General features: G+C 46.4%; 2 protein-coding genes across 2 annotated transcripts in view; both read right to left on the bottom strand.

The window, feature by feature from the left end:
- The window catches only part of PCBD2 (pterin-4 alpha-carbinolamine dehydratase 2), a 58,208-nt gene extending 55,551 nt beyond the window's left edge, over nt 1–2,657 (bottom strand). The window contains exon 1 of the mRNA XM_079770998.1: nt 2,461–2,657. Within this exon, the coding sequence (XP_079627124.1) occupies nt 2,461–2,544 (84 nt within the window). The 5' untranslated portion in view covers nt 2,545–2,657. The remainder of the gene's footprint in view (nt 1–2,460) is intronic.
- A 1,418-nt stretch (nt 2,658–4,075) lies between these two features.
- Nucleotides 4,076–17,301, bottom strand: TXNDC15 (thioredoxin domain containing 15). Its single transcript, XM_079772168.1, is given in 6 exon segments — nt 4,076–9,228; nt 11,087–11,217; nt 13,144–13,307; nt 15,293–15,783; nt 16,859–16,931; nt 16,934–17,301. Coding segments are annotated over 6 exon segments (1,206 nt in total). The 5' UTR covers nt 17,084–17,301; the 3' UTR covers nt 4,076–9,031.
- Nucleotides 17,302–17,534: the final 233 nt, after the last annotated feature.

The raw sequence follows: 17,534 nt of genomic DNA, 5'->3' as shown, positions 1-17,534 counted from the left end.
GAGAGAATCATTGATTGGCTGCCTCCTGCAATGCCCCACACTGGGGATCGAACCTGCAACCCGGGCATATTCCCTGACCGGGAATCGAACTGTGACCTCCTGGTTCATAGGTCGACGCTAAACCACTGAGCCACTCTGGCCGGGCTCCATTCTATTTGTTTTTTAATTGAAAGAATTGTAATGTAAGCATCATGGCCAGAGAGAGGAGAGAAGGGCACTCTACTAGAAGTCAGAAGAGTTTCATTCCCATTCTGGCAAACGTGCCAATCAAAAACTCTTGCCTTACCTATTGTAGGGTTTCTGTAGGCTTAAGTGAGAGAGGGACTGTCATCCAGAAAGAATGAGCTAACGTGAGGGTTCCTCATCAAAGGGTAACTGGGGGCTGAGCTGGATTCTTCACTATGAAACTGCAACTCTTCCCACTTCAAAAATCCTAAAACCTTTTCTTACTGACATTAATGTAAGAGAGCAAAGTCAGTAAACTTACTGTAAGACAACTGATTCTAGAGGTTTGGGTCAAGATGGCAGAGTAGTGAACACCGTTCTCTCCTCTTCCCATGACCACATCAAAATTACAAATTACAGAACAATCAACGTAGAGCAGTGGTCGGCAAACTCATTAGTCAACAGAGCCAAATATCAACAGTACAACCATTGAAATTTCTTTTGAGAGCCAAATTTTTTAAACTTAAACTTCTTCTAACGCCATTTCTTCAAAATAGACTCGCCCAGGCCGTGGTATTTTGTGGAAAAGCCACACTCAAGGGGCCAAAGAGCCGCATGTGGCTCGCGAGCCGCAGTTTGCCGACCACTGACCTAGAACTATGTGAAGACTAGCTGAATGTAAGTCCTATAACTAAGAAAATTAAAAAGCCACTACGCAACTAGTAGGAGGCGGAGACATGAAATGGGCTGACCCCATGCCCAAGTGCGACAGGTGAGAATTGGGAGCCAGGGGTCCCAGCCCCACCCTGACCTCCCCACACTGGTTCCTCTGCCAGAAAGAGGAACCCCACCACACATGGCTGTGAAAATCAGTGGGGATTCCATCCACCTGGGTGAGATGGAAGGCCGCTGAAAACGCAGGCATCCTCTGAAAGGGCCGATGCTCAGACTCAATCTCTTGCAGGCACTCACCCTGCGCTCCTACGGATGGACAGTGGCTCGGGAGGCACCAGAGACAGACAGGAAGAAACCAAGTTGTGTGGCTTCAGGGCTAGGGCCGAAGGGACAGTCGCCATTGTCCCTGTGTTGAGCCTACAATGGGGATATTACAATACCAACCTGATGAGGTTTCTGAAAGGCTTCAATTAAAGAGGTTTTTCATCTGAAGGCACCCAGCATAGCACAGGGCAGTCACTCAAATCATGTCTGTTTATTCATTCCTCCCAGAACACCCTAATTTGACTTAATCACCAGTACCTGGATTACTTGTGCCTGGATGGCAGGAAGCCCTCAACTTGTGTTCTCACCTTAACGGTCAGGAAGCAAGGTGCCTAGCTTCCTCCATCCCCGAGGAATTTTTAATTTCTTCTATCAAAATACTGCGAACTGCTCTGGCCGGTGTGGCTCAGCTGGCTGGGTGTGGTGGAGGGCTAGGTCAGCTACCCTTACCCACAACCAAAGAGAAAGGGGCTGCCAGGGTGATTCCTGGTCAGGGCACATGCCTGGGGCTGCGGGCTCCATTCCCGGTAGTGAAGTGAGCATGAGGAAAGCAGCCAATGGATGTTTTGCTCTCACATCGATGTTTCTCTCTCTTTCTTTCTCTCTCTCTCTCTCTCTCTCTCTCTCTCTCTCTCTCTCTCTCTCTCTCAACAATCAATAAAAAAATTCTTTTTTAATTGCAAACTGCCAAATGGGCTCTAATAAAATCAACTTAAAATGAGTTTAAATGCAACATTTCCCCCACTAGGTGGTGCTGCACGTTAAAGCTTTCTCTCAAGTTCATTTATCCCCAATATATTAATTTCTAAAGCAGGAAAGCTGAAGGACGCCACTCATAAGAAGAAAGAAGAATCGATGTGTCACCAAAAAGATAATTTATTAATAATTTCTCGAAAAGAATAACACCGAAACAAACTCGTTAATTCAACATTCGGTCCATTTTACAGCGAGCGCGCCCTGAGGGAGCCGGTCCTGCTCTCGCGGAGCGCACAGCCCGGAGGCCCGAACAGCGCGGGCAGTCACACCGGTGACCCTGGCCACCAGGTACTGTTACAACTACTCTCCTGTCTTTTAAGGAACAAACGTTCTCGTTAGCCTCCCGGTTCGAAATCTCGTACTGCGGCGGGGTTTTTAAGGCAAGGGGAAACCCGGGTGCTGCGGCCACGCCGGCGCAGCCGCCGAAGTCCGAGCCCGAAAGCCGGGCCCCCGTCGGGCCTGCGCGGTCCCTCCCGCCCCTCCGCCAGCGCCACGGAGCCGCGCCCCCTCCCGCACCGCGCGCCCTCCGCACCCACTCACCATGGCCGCGAGGCCCGGGTTCCAACCCCGCAGCGCCGCCAACAAGCGCCGCGTCGCCCCCCGCGCCCCCAGAGCCGCCGCCATGGCCGCCGGCCGAGAGCTGCCCGGCGCACTGCCTGCCCGCCGGCCACCGCCTCGGCTCCCCGCACAGCCGGCCCGCCGGGCAGGCCCAGGCGCGGCCCGCCCCGGAAGGCCCCCGACAGCTTCCACCTGCTCTGCAGGCGGCGGGCGGACGCGCCCCGCAGGCCCCCGCCGGCCCCCGCCGGCCCCCGCCGGCCCCCGCCGGCCCCCGCCGGCCCCCGCCGGCCCCCGCCGGCCCCCGCCGGCCCCCGCCGGCCCCCGCCGGCCCCCGCCGGCGCCGCTCGGCACTCCTTCCGCAGCTCCCCTGCCCGGGTCCGAGTTTCCTCGTCTGTGCGGGATGGAGAGCGGCTGGCGGCGCGCTGGGCTTCCCTCGCGCTTAGGTTTGACCTCCGGTTCTGCTCCTCGGCGCCGGGCTCGGGTCGCCGCACACTCACGGACGCTCCGACGGAGCCGGACTCCCTCCTGGGCGGTGGGCGGACAGTCTGCGCCGCGGGTGGGTGCTCGGGGACCCCTCCCCTCGGTGCTCGCGGGGGCGGGGGCGGGGGGTGAACCATCGTGATTCGGGTCCGGGACTCGGAGGTCAGCGCACGGAGGTTCGAACCTAAGCTTTGTGCTTCCTTAGCTGCCAAGACCCTGGGCAAACTGGCTCACCTGTGTGGGCCTAAATAATCTGGAAAGCCTGGCTCTCAGTGTTGTCTGAAGGCGCGGCACACAGTAGGCACTTCAAAGATACATGTTGACGGACTTAGATAAATTTTCTGTATCGTTTTTTTTTTTTTTTTTTTTTTTTTTTTTTTTTTAAATATATTTTATTGATTTTTCACAGAGAGGAAGAGAGAGGGATAGAGAGTTAGAAACATCGATGAGAGAGAAACATCGATCAGCTGCCTCTTGCACACCCCCTACTGGGGATGTGCCCGCAACCAAGGTACATGCCCTTGACCGGAATCGAACCTGGGACCTTTCAGTCCGCAGGCCGACGCTCTATCCACTGAGCCAAACCGGTTTCGGCCTGTATCGTTTTGAAGAGGGGCATTTTTACGTGTGTGTATTCATTAATATTTTATTCTCATCATTTTTTGCCTTTTGTCTTTCTGAGATGTAATTCACATATAACTTAAAATTCACCCTTTAAAATGTGTAGTTCAGCGATTCTTAGTATATTCACTTGTGTCTGTTTTTAACTAGTTTAAGCAAATTAATAATATGAGCAATTTTGCCGAGGATATAACAAGACACTCAAGAATTTTTTTAAAGGGTGAGTCCATTTAAGTTCAGCTTAGCAGTTACTAGCATTAGTTTGTGGGGTTTATTTAATATTATATTTTTATTGATTTTAAAGAGGAAGGGAGAGAGAGAGAGAAACATCAGTGATGAGAGAGAATCATTGATCAGCTGCCTCCTGCACGGCCTCCACTGGGGATCAAGCCCACAACCCGGGCATGTGCCTTTGACCGGAATCGAACCTGGGACCCTTCAGTCCGCAGGCCGATGCTCTATCCACTGAGCAAAACTGGCTAGGGCCTGTCATTACTTTTTTTTTTTTGCAAAATGGGGATGTTTTTATTTTATTTTTATCTTTTCACATTCAATATTATTCTGTATTAATTTCAGATGTACAACATAGTGGTTAGACCAGTGGTCGGCAAACCACGGCTCGCGAGCCACATACGGCTCTTTGGCCCCTTGAGTATGGCTCTTCCACAAAATACCACGTACAGTGCGATTGAAACTTCGTGGCCCATGCGCAGAAGTCGGTTTTCGGCTCAAAAGAAATTTCAATCGTTGTACTGTTGATATTTGGCTCTGTTGACTAATGAGTTTGCCGACCACTGGGTTAGACAATCATATACTTTACAGAATGGTCCCCCTGATGTTTCAAGTACCCCTCTTGGCCCATACAATATTATTTTTCCCCCATTGACCTCTCCGTGGCCACTCCCACCCCCCTAGTGTCTGTGTCCATTGGTAATGCTTATATGCATGCATACAAGTCCTTTGGTTCATCCCTTACCCTCCCCCCCTCCCTGCCTTCCCGCTGAGGTTTGATAGTTCGATGCTTCTCTGTCCCTGGATCTACTTTTGTTCATCGTTTTATGTTGTTCACTATGTTCCACAAATGAGTGAGATCATGTATTTATCTTTCTCCGACTGGCTTATTTTAGTGTTAGCTTTTATTTCCCGTGGACTTGAAAAAATAAAGCTTTTTTACCTCAAAATAGCCTGAAACTTACGACCCAAACCACCTTCTTCACTTTTGCCCACTTGATGAAAACTCAGGGAGAATCTCCCTGGAGGCCCTAATCAAATGCTATTGGCCTCAAGGCACTTATCTAAGACATTCTAGTTTCTCTGCCTCAGGTGGATAGAGACTAGGGGTGGAATTAAATGTTGTATTTCCAATATTTACCTCGAGTGTTTACAATCATGAAAAAGTACTGTACAAACTTGCTCATTAAAGTAAGAATTGAAAAATGAGGTGTGCTCTCTTCCGGGAGCATGCCCACACATTACCCCTTTTCTTCCTCCACTGGCAAGCTTCTCCTAAACTCTAAGGGACCCCACAAGACTTGTAACCGGGAGAGCAATGGGCAGCAGCAGCTGTCCCAGGCCAACCCCCTGAATCTGTTCCCATGGCCCCTTTTCTCGGACTCTCCAGTGAGCTGACAGAAGTCCCCAACTTGGCTCACTTCTTAACCATAACTGTTTTAGAGCCAAAGCAGCCCGCCTAGTCTCTCTCCTGTTGCCTCTGTCTTGGGCCTTTCCTTGTTTCACTGTCCCAGCTTTAATGAATGTACTCTCAAAAGAAAGGGGAAAATGAACCTGTAAGTGTGAACAAGTTAGAGTCCTATGCTATTGTGATTTATGCTTGGTCTTCCCTAAGTGTTGAGCATGATAAAGGTGTCTTTTGTTAAAATGTTAATGAGTGCATTTTTGGAAAGCACCGAAGGATGAGGGCTGGTGGCCTATGGAGCCAACCTTGTGATTAGCATTATAACGTTTAGTCCTACCCCCTGACCTCTGGGGAGGTGAGCCACCTTGTGGGGGCTCCAAGCTCCATGAGGACAGAAGCTCCTGTGTTCAGGACCTAGCCCTAGGTTATCTCTTCATCTGGCTTCATCTCTTCTATGTTTTAATATCATTTGTAATGAACTGGTCTAGTGAGTCAACGGGTTTTTCCTGAGTTCTGTAATCCCTTCCAGCAAATTAATCGAACCCAAGGAGTGGGTTGTGGGGACCTCTGATTTATAGCCAGTCCATTAGAAGTACAACCCCTGCTTTACAGCTGGCTTCTGTAGGGTGGAGGGCAGAGACAGCCTTCTGGGACTCAACCCTTAACCTTTGGAACCTGATACTATCTCTGGGTAGAGTGTCAGAATTGAGTTGAATTCTTGGACACCCTGCTAGTGTCCCAAGAATTGTCTGTTGGTGAGGGAAACCCTACCACGGCTACATTGAAAATTGGGTCCTGGAACCCCCTGAAAGTCCCCTCATCATTTTCAGTAAGTTTATTTTCATCATTTTCCTTTGCTAACACCTCTGTGACTGGCATTTCAGCTCTAGTCATGAAAGCAGCAGCAGCAGGATACTAGTAAGGCCCAGAAGAAATGATGTCCACCTTTAGGGGCTGTAAATGCTCTTTCCTCGCATGTAGCTCTCCAAATAATAGGATTTAAGTCCCAGGTAAGGATTTACTGGGCAGATCCCCTGTAGTAGACATGTTGAGAAAGGCAGCCTCCTGTCTTTCATCCCCTGCTAGGCTACCTAAGGATGGGCTTGGGCCTGGAACACTTCCTTCGCCGCAGTCTGTGCCAGGCTTATCCCTTGTGCAGGAATAGCCTTCCATTTCAGACTCAGTGTGTACTCCTTTATTCTGCTTAAGCATGTATGTCAGTAGCCTGGGACATGCCACCAGCTTTCAGTATTTCAGACTCCAAGGGAGAGGGGTCCTGTTGGGGCACTTACAGGGTAGGCAGTTGGCTACTGGAAGCACCAGCTAGCCATGAGGGACTGGCACTATTGGAGCTGGTCTGGCTCTGCCTCTTTTTATATAAAAACTAGAGGCCCGATCCATGAAATTCGTGCAAGAGTAGGCCCTCTTTCCCCCGGTTGCCAACACCAGCTTCCCTCTGGCACCCGGGACCCAGGCTTCCCTTGTAGCCCCAGCTTCGTCTGGAAAGTCACCAGTCTAATTAGCATATTACGCTTTTTTTATAGATTTTGTTCCATCCTGTGCTTCCCCTTAATACCAGTGCTCCATGGCTAATACTCTATTCTTTTTATTTTTAACTCTACTCTTGAACCTTCCCTCCAAGGAATAGCCTGTTTCACAGTGGGAACCCCATGTAGCTTGTCTCAACTAAGTGATAGAAGCAAAGCCGTGGATGGTCATCCTGGGAGTCTTTCACAGCCCCAGACTAGATAGAGCAGGGCCCCATTACATATCAAAGGCATAAAATCCTGTATCTTTAGAAGAATAACTCCCACTCTGGGAGTCTGAGGAAATGAGACTACGTACAGCCATAAATTCAGCAACAGATAGGTTGGGAAACCACTGCCAAATCTACTGAAAGGCCTACTATATAGCCATGGTTAGGAAAACGATTAGCAACGGTGAAATACTTACCATTTGTAAAGGGGGAAAAAGACCCACAAAGTACTAAATTTTAGCTATATTATGACTAGCTATGGGGAACATAATAGGAAGACTGGAGGGAAATACATGCCATGATCGCTTAGGCCATGGCACAGAGGTGGGGCAGGGTACCATCCCACATATGATTAAGTCTGAAGCTGCGTCCCACATGTCATTAAGTCTGTAGCTGGGAGCTACATGACCAAGAGCCAAGTTACTTAGGGCCTCATTTTCTCTTCTGTAAAGTGAGGATACTAAATAGCAGTGCCAATCTCATAAGGCTATTGTACAGATAAATGAAACTATATGTAAAACAGTACCTGGCGCACACACAGTAATATTCAAGTGTTGGTTATTATGAGAAATGGAATTATTAGAGGTTTTTCCCCTATATTTTAAGTGTAGATACATACATATGAAAGTTCAAATCCCAGCTTCATCAACTTACTATGTGTGTGACCTGGGTGAGTTGTTAAACCTCTCTGTGTCTGCGTTTGCTCACTTGTAAAGTGGAAATAATAATGGTACTGTTCTGAGCCACAGTTCCCTCCTGCCAGTGACTACCCCAGCCATAGCTGTCCACAACATGACATAAAATTTTAAAATATCCTCTGTAATGTGAGAAGATTCATCTAAAAGGTTCTATTTCCATAAAATTTAGGGTGCCTTATGAAATGAACTCTCTAAAACACAAATAATTGCCAGGCCGGTGTGGCCCTGTGGTTGATCATCAACCTATGAACCAGGAGGTCAGGGTTCAATTCCCAGTCAGGGCACATGCCCGGGTTGCTAGCTCGATCCCCAGTGTGGAGTGTGCAGGAGGCAGCCAATCAATGATTCCCTCTCATTAGTGATATTTCTATCTCTCTGCCTCTCCCTTCCTCTCTAAAATCAATAAAAATATTTTTTAATAAGTAAATAAAATACAATCAGTATAAAAGTAATGCATCATCATGTGATCAGTTGTCATATCTGAATTTAAGGAACCTTTTAAAAACAGCTTTTCAACGTTTGTATAAGTGACATGTTATATGTTTTCTATATGTGTCCTAAAACTAGACTAGAATAAACTTGTGGGCAAGAATAGTGGTTTATATTTCTTTTGGCTCTCACTAAACCTAGCACAGTGCTAACATTTTTAAGGTTCAATTAATGCATGCTGGTTAGATAACTATGACTAAAATTAAGTTATGCTTTAGCACAGAACTGTTACTAAAGAAGCTTCAGTTATGATAACATTGACTTCCTCCTAATAGCTCTGCCTTCCCCAGAAAAAAACTTCTTAAGCCACTTAAAATTCTTTTAGTGAAATTAGAGGTCACAAACAACAGGATATTTGACTCTTATTTTCCCATTAGTTGCTACTTATAAGGTCATACTTACCAATTCTAGTTTATTCTTTCTGTAACAATACTTTCCTGCTTAAAGTCGGAGAGAGAAACTGCAAATGAACAGAAGACCAATCTTCTTAGACATATAAGGAATCCAGAGTTTTCTAATCTGAAAGTCCTATTTCTGCCTTCCATATAGTAAGCAGATTGTCATTCTACTCATTATTCCACCAAAATACATCTTCACATTTCAAACTGGATTATTCCCTTAAAATACTGGATTAAGTTCAAATAGTAAAAACAAGAATGGTGAATTCTACTGAATATTTTTACATTTGCTTATTGCAATACTAGTTAAAACACCAGTTTATAATTTTTTTTTTACACATTGAACAGTTCAACAAACGCATGATTCTTTGAAGTTGTAAATCAACTCTTCACTGGAGAAGATATATGAAATTGCAGCATTAATTTCTGAAATGAAGGATTGAAATTCCTCTTTCCAACTTCCTTCAGTCCATCTCTACTCCACATGTTCCTGCTCTTGTCCTGGAATTAGCCACCGAATGCTCTCAGTTCGAATAGTAGCATACATAATAAAACTAATTAAAAAGAATAAGGAAAATACAAGCAACCAGTCCACGCTTTTTATCGAAGTGCTGGGAAGAGGTCCTATTTGGTCGGCTTGAGTTACCACCACATTTTTCTTGGCTTCTATACCTGCAAGAGAAAACAATTATTTCAAATCAGATAGAAAACACACCCGCTACAGATCTTCCTGAAGTATTTTGCATGGCATGCAAAATGACATGCAGTCTTAAACACCACTGATACTATATCTAGGATGGGTTTCACCTGTCTGTGTAATTTGTAACTTGCCTTTCTCCCTACCACATCAAAGGAACAGAAATCCATGCCGCTATTCCAAGCTAAAACACTGGAATTTCTGTGAGCTCATCAGGGCATTGTAAGAGTTGTCTTTTGTTCTCTTTTGAAACCAAAGTCCAACAAGTAACTAGTAAAGCTACTCTCAGGAGTCTAAAGAAGGTTTTCACAGGTTAAGTAATGCAAAATACAAAATGCTTCCAAATAAATTTACTAAAAGCATTGTTAGCGCAAATAACAACTGGGATCGGTGATTACCGATTTCATTGGTATCCTAGGTTTTCTAGGAGCACTGAATAAAATAGCTCCCTTTCTCCATATCAGTCTGAATGACAAGACTTGAAATAGCTAACCACCTGGTAACAAGCCTTCTTCTCCTATGAGGTCACCCAGCTCTTTGTTATTTAGTGTTAGATATAAGTAATTACATATAACTTAATATATATGGAAGGTATGTTATAATTTGTATTTGTTTTCAGGGAATATACTTCAAGAAGAAAATGGATGCTCATTATTGAGATGTTAAAGCTTTTGAGGGATAGACTTTTCCAATGAAGGAAATATCTTCAATATACAAGGCCATCTGGTTTGGCAAATATTAAGGAATTAAAATAGCATCCGCAAATGGATTAATAAATGGAATACTATACAGCAACAAAAAACATAACTATACACAGCAGCGCAGATGAATCCCATAGATCTAAGAGTGAGTGAAGCCTTAGCTGGTTTTGCTCAGTGGATAGAGCGTCAGCCTGTGCAGACTGAAGGGTCCCGGGTTGGATTCTGGTCAAGGGCACATGCCTGGGTTGCAGGCTCAATCCCCAATAGGGGGCATACAGGAGGCAGCTAATCAATGATTCTCATCATTGATATTTCAATCTCCCTTCCTCTCTGAAATCAATAAAAAAATATATATTTTTTAAAGTGAGTGAAATAAGCCAGATACAAACAATCTAGACTCTGTCTCCATTAACATAAAGTTCAACAACAGCTAACAGTAGTCTGTAGTGTTCAGAGTCAAGATGGTGGTCATCCATGGGGAGGGCAGGAGCAGTAGTGCTGAAACGGGGCTGGTACTATTCTCTTTCTGGATCTGAGTATTGTTACCCAAGGTGTTCACTTTGTGAAAATTCATCACCCAGTTCACTACTGACTGATGCATATTTTTGTGTAAATATTACACTTAAATGAAAAATGGATTTAAAAAGGTATCTACAGGTGTATGATATGTGAATTCTTTCTCAAAGTCCTTTTTTTTTTTTTAAGTATATTTTTATTGATTTCGGAAGGGAGAGGGAGAGAGAGATAGAAATATCAACGAGAGAGAATCATTGATAGCTGCTTCCTGCACGCCCCCTACTGGGGATCGAGCCTGCAACCTGGACATATGCTCTTGACCGGAAACGAACCCGGTATTCCAGTCCACAGGCCAACGCTCTATCCACTGAGCCAAACCAGCTAGGACTGTCCTTCAAAAAAAAAAAGATATCTTTAATCGTATTAACATTACCTATTCATGTTATGCTTGTTACTGATTGAGAGACGTTTAATAGGCACATACAAGTTTATTATAAGTTTTACATCTCAAAGCAATCTTGAATCCTTCACTTAAGGATGATAGCAGATCAGAACCCACAGAAGGCACATACCCCCAGCAATAAAAAGTCTTCTACAGCTTATTACTTCTACATACCTGTCTGGTTAAAAATGAAGATTTTCAGTGTTTCCAATGTTCTGTCTGTATGATTAAATCTAGCCATTGGTTTAGCTCCTTGAAATAACAAGATGTTAGGAACAGCTACGGTGCCAAACCTGGTGGAAAGGCTACAAGAAAAAGACAGAAACCTGAATTAACAGTGGGCTTTCTCACACAGTTACCGTATGAGAATGGATGGCAATAAATGAAATAGGATCGGTCTGTATGGAGGTTTCTGATATTCCAACTCCAGACTTGTAGTTGTTTCTGACCACCTTTCTTATGGGTCACAGTTGGGGGCATTTCTGCTCTGCTGAGGCGCTTTCTATTACAATATGGAACTACACCTGACACAGTTACTCCACCATGTAAGTTCCCAACTGCCAGATCAAAGAGTTCTAACTCACAGACAAAAACACACTGTGTCAATTTACTTGACAAAGACATTTCACACTCTCCAGAATGCCCACCTCCATCTCTCATAAAGAATTCAACTTATGGTAAGCAATTAGTTTGGGAAAGTTGGCACAAAAGAATCTATGATGTAACAAACACACCAGGAAGTTCACAATTAGGGCAAGATGCTTGGGAAGTAACATGACCTGAGTGGTTTTGTTTCACCTTTACATAATACAGAGTAATGGTATGAGCTCTGAATCAAAACATTCTGGGTTCAAGGCTCAGTTCTGTCAGTGAACCAAGTAATTTGTGTAACTGCAGACTACTAAACCTCTTTAAACTTCAGTTTCCCCCATTAGTAATATTGGATAATCAGGATTTTTTCTTTTGTAAACATGCTTTAACTTAAATATTAATATATGAGACAAACTCACATCCCACACTGCCATATAATAAAAACAAGTATCCTTTATTCTTCTTAATTATGACCACCATATCAGACACTGAGAAGGATACATGGAAATGAAGGAACAAAGCAGATGATAAAAGCCTGCAGGGAATGGCGGGGGGGTGGGGGGGGGGGGGGAGAGGGGAGATAGGGATCACAGTACCAGACCTAAAACCAAAGAGTACTGAGCAGGTGCTAGAGCCAGCCCTGCCAGCCTGGAGGCAGTGGAGGGCCCGCTCAAAGCTGGATGTTGACCTGGACTGTCCTTCCCATCAATCTGTTCTCCTAGGCTAGGCCACTTAGATATTTCCCTGAGAATATCTAAGTGAGAATTACTAATTTGTTGGGCAATTTCTTTCTTCATAAACAGTTTAAGGTAAAGACTGGCAGTTACCTTATCTATACCAAAAATCAATGTAGCACAAATCAATCAAGTTTTATTCAACTTCAATTTTACACCAACTTGACCATCATCCAGCCTTGCCAAATTCTTTCACACACAACACTTCCTTGTGACCTGCTAAGGAACATCTGATTTAGAGGATGAGGAGCATGCATTTATAACCCAAGCATAATCATAGCACTTAGGGGATATATATACTGTCTGGACAATGTTCTCAGTAACTTATCTTATTGAACATTTAAAAAAGACAGACACCCACTGAACAATATGAAAAAATAAAAATAAAACCATGGTAAATGTCATTTTAAATGGCTAAATTAATTATTGAATTAATTTATTGAATGTCTACTAAGGCATATTCAGGCAAAATTAAATGTAAGAGGGAAAGGGAGAAAAGAAAAAGGAAAAGAAATTCTAAGTAGACACAAAATGGGGGTGCCAAGAGTTAGGCTGTCAGGGTGGGGACCTAAACTGCAGATGAAAGTCACAAAGGAAGATCTTACTTGTGACTGATTGTGCTAATTCGTTCTGGCCAGGATCCGGGGAAGTCCTCCGGCCCCTACACAGAGAGCTGTCCTCCTTCCTCAAAAGGGACCTCCATAGAGTGAGCCATCAATTTCCTCAGTCAGTCCACATCCCTCCTCACTCCCACTTGCCTTTCCCTTCCTTCAATCCCTCTAAAAAGCTCATGCCTACCTCCTCTGCATTTCACTTAACTACCACCTCCAAACAACTGCCACCAGTCATCCCAAAGGATGATTTGGGATGACACAGAAACATGGAAACCCAACGAAGGGAAGATACCTGCTATGCTGAGATGCATCCAGGGCCAAAAAATGAAGAGCTGGAAATGCCCGGGGCAGAGAATTAAAATGAGGGGCCAAGCTGGCAGAAAATCGGCACCAAGGGGTATAAAACAGGACTAGCGTGCAGTCACTACCATTGGGGTTTAGGAAATCCATAAGGTCCTATGGTAAAAGAAACAAGTGTTACAGTCAGCAGCAAATGTACATTTTTCTGGAAGGATACCCAAGAAGCAGGAAAAGGAGGTACGGGGAGGGGGAGGAGGAAAACTGTAGTATATCTCCTTAAAACCTTTTGGATTTTGAATCATATGCATTCATCAATCAGCAGAAAAGTACTATCAAATAAGTTACACACTTTCCTTTAAGCTTTCTCAACATTACTATAGAGCAATTTTCATAATTTAGCCATTCAAATACTAGGTACTCACAGGGTATAGGCCACTGTCCCAACCTTTGATTGGGCATCTCACACAATCTAATGGCATTATTAAAAGCACTGTGATCTCAGACCCAAACTATCATCTCAGCAGATCCCAGTCTGTACTGAGCAGTTGTATCAATGTATTTGGCCAAAGGTTAGTTCAAGTCAAAAGTGCACCATCCCTACCACCACCCTAACTCAGACTGTTTAAACTGCTCTCTCCTGGTCGTGCGTGTGACACCTATGGGACAAGTCCCACAGAGCTCAGGCACGGTGTTTACCAGGCACTGGGGAGGGTGTGAGGCCAGCACTGATCCTGCACTTGGAGGGGCTGCTGTGTGTTCAACATATCATACGTGCCCTCATTTAAAAGAGGCAATAACAGCCCTAGCTGTTTGGCTCACTGGTTAGAGCTTTGGCCTGCAGACTAAAGGGTTGTGGGTTTGATTCTGGTCAAGGGCATGTACTCTAGTTGCAGGCTTGATCCCTGGCCCCGGTTGGGGCGCATGCAAGAGGCAACCAGTTGATGTATCACTCTCATATCAATGCTATCTCTCCCCCTTTCTTTCTATACACTCTAAAAATCAATGGAAAAAATATCCTTAGGTGAGGAATAAAAAAAAAAAAAAAAGAAGCAATCACAGTCCTGGGCCTGCCTGGGTGGTTCAGTTGGTTGGAGCTTCGTCCCATACACCAAAAAGGTTTCAGGAATTCCCAGTCAGAGCACATACCTAGGTGCAGGTTCCATTCCCGTTCAGGGTGCATATGGGCAATGGGTTGGTGTTTCTCTCTCACACCAATGCTTCTCCTCTCTCTCTCTCTCTCTCTCCTCTCTTTCTCTCCTCTCTCTCTCTCTCTCAAATCAATGAACATATCCTCAGGTGAGGATTAAAAAAAAATAAAAGGCAATCACAGCTTTCAGAGCTCAGACTTCTCTGCATTCGTGCTGCCATCTGACATAAAGCCATCCTACAGAAACTATCCCACAGAAAGCTATCAGGCTTTATCCCAGCATTTAGTATGGAATCACTATTTATCTAACTAGCTGGAAAAACATGGCTGGGTTTGGGACAATTGTTTCAGCAGTCACTCAAGAGTAAAGACTGGATTCACACTCTTTGGAGGAAAAGACTTTCCTCAATATAACATATTTCCCAGGGGCATCACTAATCTAAATCATGCTAACTTACAATTTTAACAATTCAGATTATTTTTTATAATTCAGATTTTTTTTTAAGAGAGAGAGAGAGAAGGGAGAGGGGGAGAGAGAGAGAAATATCCATGAGAGAGAAACACTGATCAGCTAGCTGCCTCATGGGGATCAAGCCTGCAACCTGGGCATGTGCCCTGACCGGGAATTGAACCCTGACCTCCTGGCTCATGGTTGACGCTCAACCACCGAGACACACTGGCCAGGCTATAATTCAGACTTTTTAAGCGGCTTCTGTTATGATTCTGATGTCTACTGGGATTTTTATCATGATGACTGGTGGTGAGACTACTCCAAGGATGATTAGGTTGAAGTTGCCCCAAAGCATAATGGACACTAGTTATATCCATTCTCACTGATGCAGCCACTGAACATTATCCTACTTACAATATGATCAAGATTACCATCTGAAAGTTGATAGAGTCTTGAATCAAAACATCGATGTGCAAAAAATAAAAATAAAATAAAAAATAGATGTGCCAAAATGGAGAACAGTAGTAAGTCATTTTTTCTTACCTGTGACATATTTAAAATTTTCAGGGTGAAATTTTCTAGCCCGGTAACGTTTCTCTCCTCACAGCTGACCTTGGGGGATTTCTGGCTGTCAGTGTGATTGGAGTCCTCAGCGGGGGCCGGGTCAGCTTCCACTGCTTCTGGCTCCGAGTAATCCTCCTCTTCTCTATCCGGGATGCTGGCTCCAGCGCTGTCCAGAGAAAAGAGGCTCTCCGGGAGGTGGCATGGTGAGTCTTCCTTCCTTCCAGCCCCACACGTGCCACTGCTGGGCTCTGAGCTCAGTTTGTCTTCGGCTTCCCCAGGAATCACAGACAGCATCACCATGTGGTTGCCCTCGGTGTCCAGCCCCAGCACTGCATCGGCTGCTTCTGCTGGCGTGTCCAGGACCACTGGGCCACGTGAAGGCTCCTCTTCACTCATGTACACAGTCCCCATCTGGAGAGCAGGGGCCGGCTGCTCCTCCCCTGACCATATGTGACCACTTTCCTCTGCAACTAAACATGTCAGCATGCTCACAGTCACATTTGACTTCCAAAAAAATGAACCCCAAAGAGTTACAGTTCTCCTCAAATATGAAATTTTCCCTACAGAGAAAAGAGCTATCCTTCCCATTCAACTATCAGAGGGCCCCACCATTCTCCAGGTCATGAAGAAGGTCTCAAGGAGGTACTAGATTAATGAATGCCAAAAAAATAAGTAGATAAATACATAGCTTCAAGCAAAAATGGCTGCTTGCCATGTGAATTATAAGCAAAAAACGTTAATAATGGCTTTATGGAAGATTCTACTATGGTAAAGCATCTTTGCACACATTATAACAGTTATGTGCGATAGGAGGACAAGGGTTATTACCCCCACTTAACAGCTGTCCAACTGAGGGGGAAAGAGCAATGAGAGGAAGGCCTCCACTCCTGGACCAGCCATCCTCGGAGTGGCTGCCCTCCCCACGCGGGGAGCCCGGCGAGCATGCCTGGCAAGCAGCGGGTCACCCTGCGGGGGTCTCCTGTGTTTCTGTCATGTCCTTCAGACAGGCACCTGAGCAAGACTGACCTTCTTAAGAAAGTGGTCGAGCAGGGTGCACAATAAAGCGTGGGCTCTGCAAGTCAGACAGGCTCTGCCGTTTTCCGGAAGTGCAAACTCGGGCAGATTACCTGGCCCCTATGAAGGTGCGAATGAAACCCAGCTCCCAGGGTCGGCGGGGGATGAGGATGAAAGGCCTACGCACCATTCCTGGCTCCTGTTAAGGGCAGCACAAATGCCGGCTATTCGTGGTCAGTGTTAGCATTGATAACGAAGTGCTCACCGCCATAACAAAGTGCCCCAGTGAACGCTAGGGCACGGTCACTCCCTACCGCCAGCCCTCTGCTGAGGGCACCTGACCGAGGCCGGGGCACACCGGCCTCCCCGCTCCGCCGCGCCTCCCACCGCGGACCCCAAGCCGGGACAACGCGGGGAGAAGAGCGGGCAAGAGGCAAGGAGAGGCGCGCGTTGCGGGCCTTCGCGCAGGTGAGACCGTCGCCCGGGCGGGCCGCCGCCTACCGCCCCAGCCACGGCCCAGCCCGCACTCACCTTCCTGGCCGCGGGCGGGAGGCCCCAGCACCCACAGCAGTACCTGCCACCAGCCGAGGAGCCACATCGCGCGGGGCGGCGGCCCGGACCACCACCCAGGCCGAAGGGCAACCGGCGCTCGGCGACGGGAGTCGCGCTCCCCGCCGGTGGAAAGACGGGCACGGGCCGGCCGGGAGCGCAGGCGCGGCCGCCATCTTGGAAGCTGGCAGCCGCCGCGGACGCCATCTTGGTGTCGGGCGGCTGGCCTCGGGCTTGTTGCCGGCGCAGTGGTTTCAGGGTCTTGAGGAGCCCAGCACCAGATGCCTCAGGTTATCCTGAACTTTCCTGACCCCCCAGTGCTGGGCGGGGTGCCAGCAGAGACCCGCGGCCCTCTTCCTTCGCGGGCGGGCGGGCGCGGCGGGGCCTGGCTGCTGGCTGCACACGCTGCCCCGCTCAGAGTGCCTTCTCCTTCCGGGTGCAGCCCTTCGCAGCTCCTGCCCTAGCCCGTTACCCCACCTGGGGTGGTGGGGTAAATACAGGATGCCCGGCTACACGTGAATTTCACAGAAATAACTGGTATGTTTTTACTGTAGGAGACATACCGAAATGCACTTGTAACGGAGGCCCCGCAGTTTTATTTGGTGCATCTGACCGTCCTAACGCTCCCTGCCTACCCCGGGCAGGAGGTTTGGGTTGG

This window comes from Cnephaeus nilssonii (assembly GCF_951640355.1).
Source record: "Cnephaeus nilssonii genome assembly, chromosome: 5".
Taxonomy (NCBI): domain Eukaryota; kingdom Metazoa; phylum Chordata; class Mammalia; order Chiroptera; family Vespertilionidae; genus Cnephaeus; species Cnephaeus nilssonii.
Note: the sequence above shows the minus strand (reverse complement) of the source record. Positions and strands in the feature narration are given on the sequence as shown.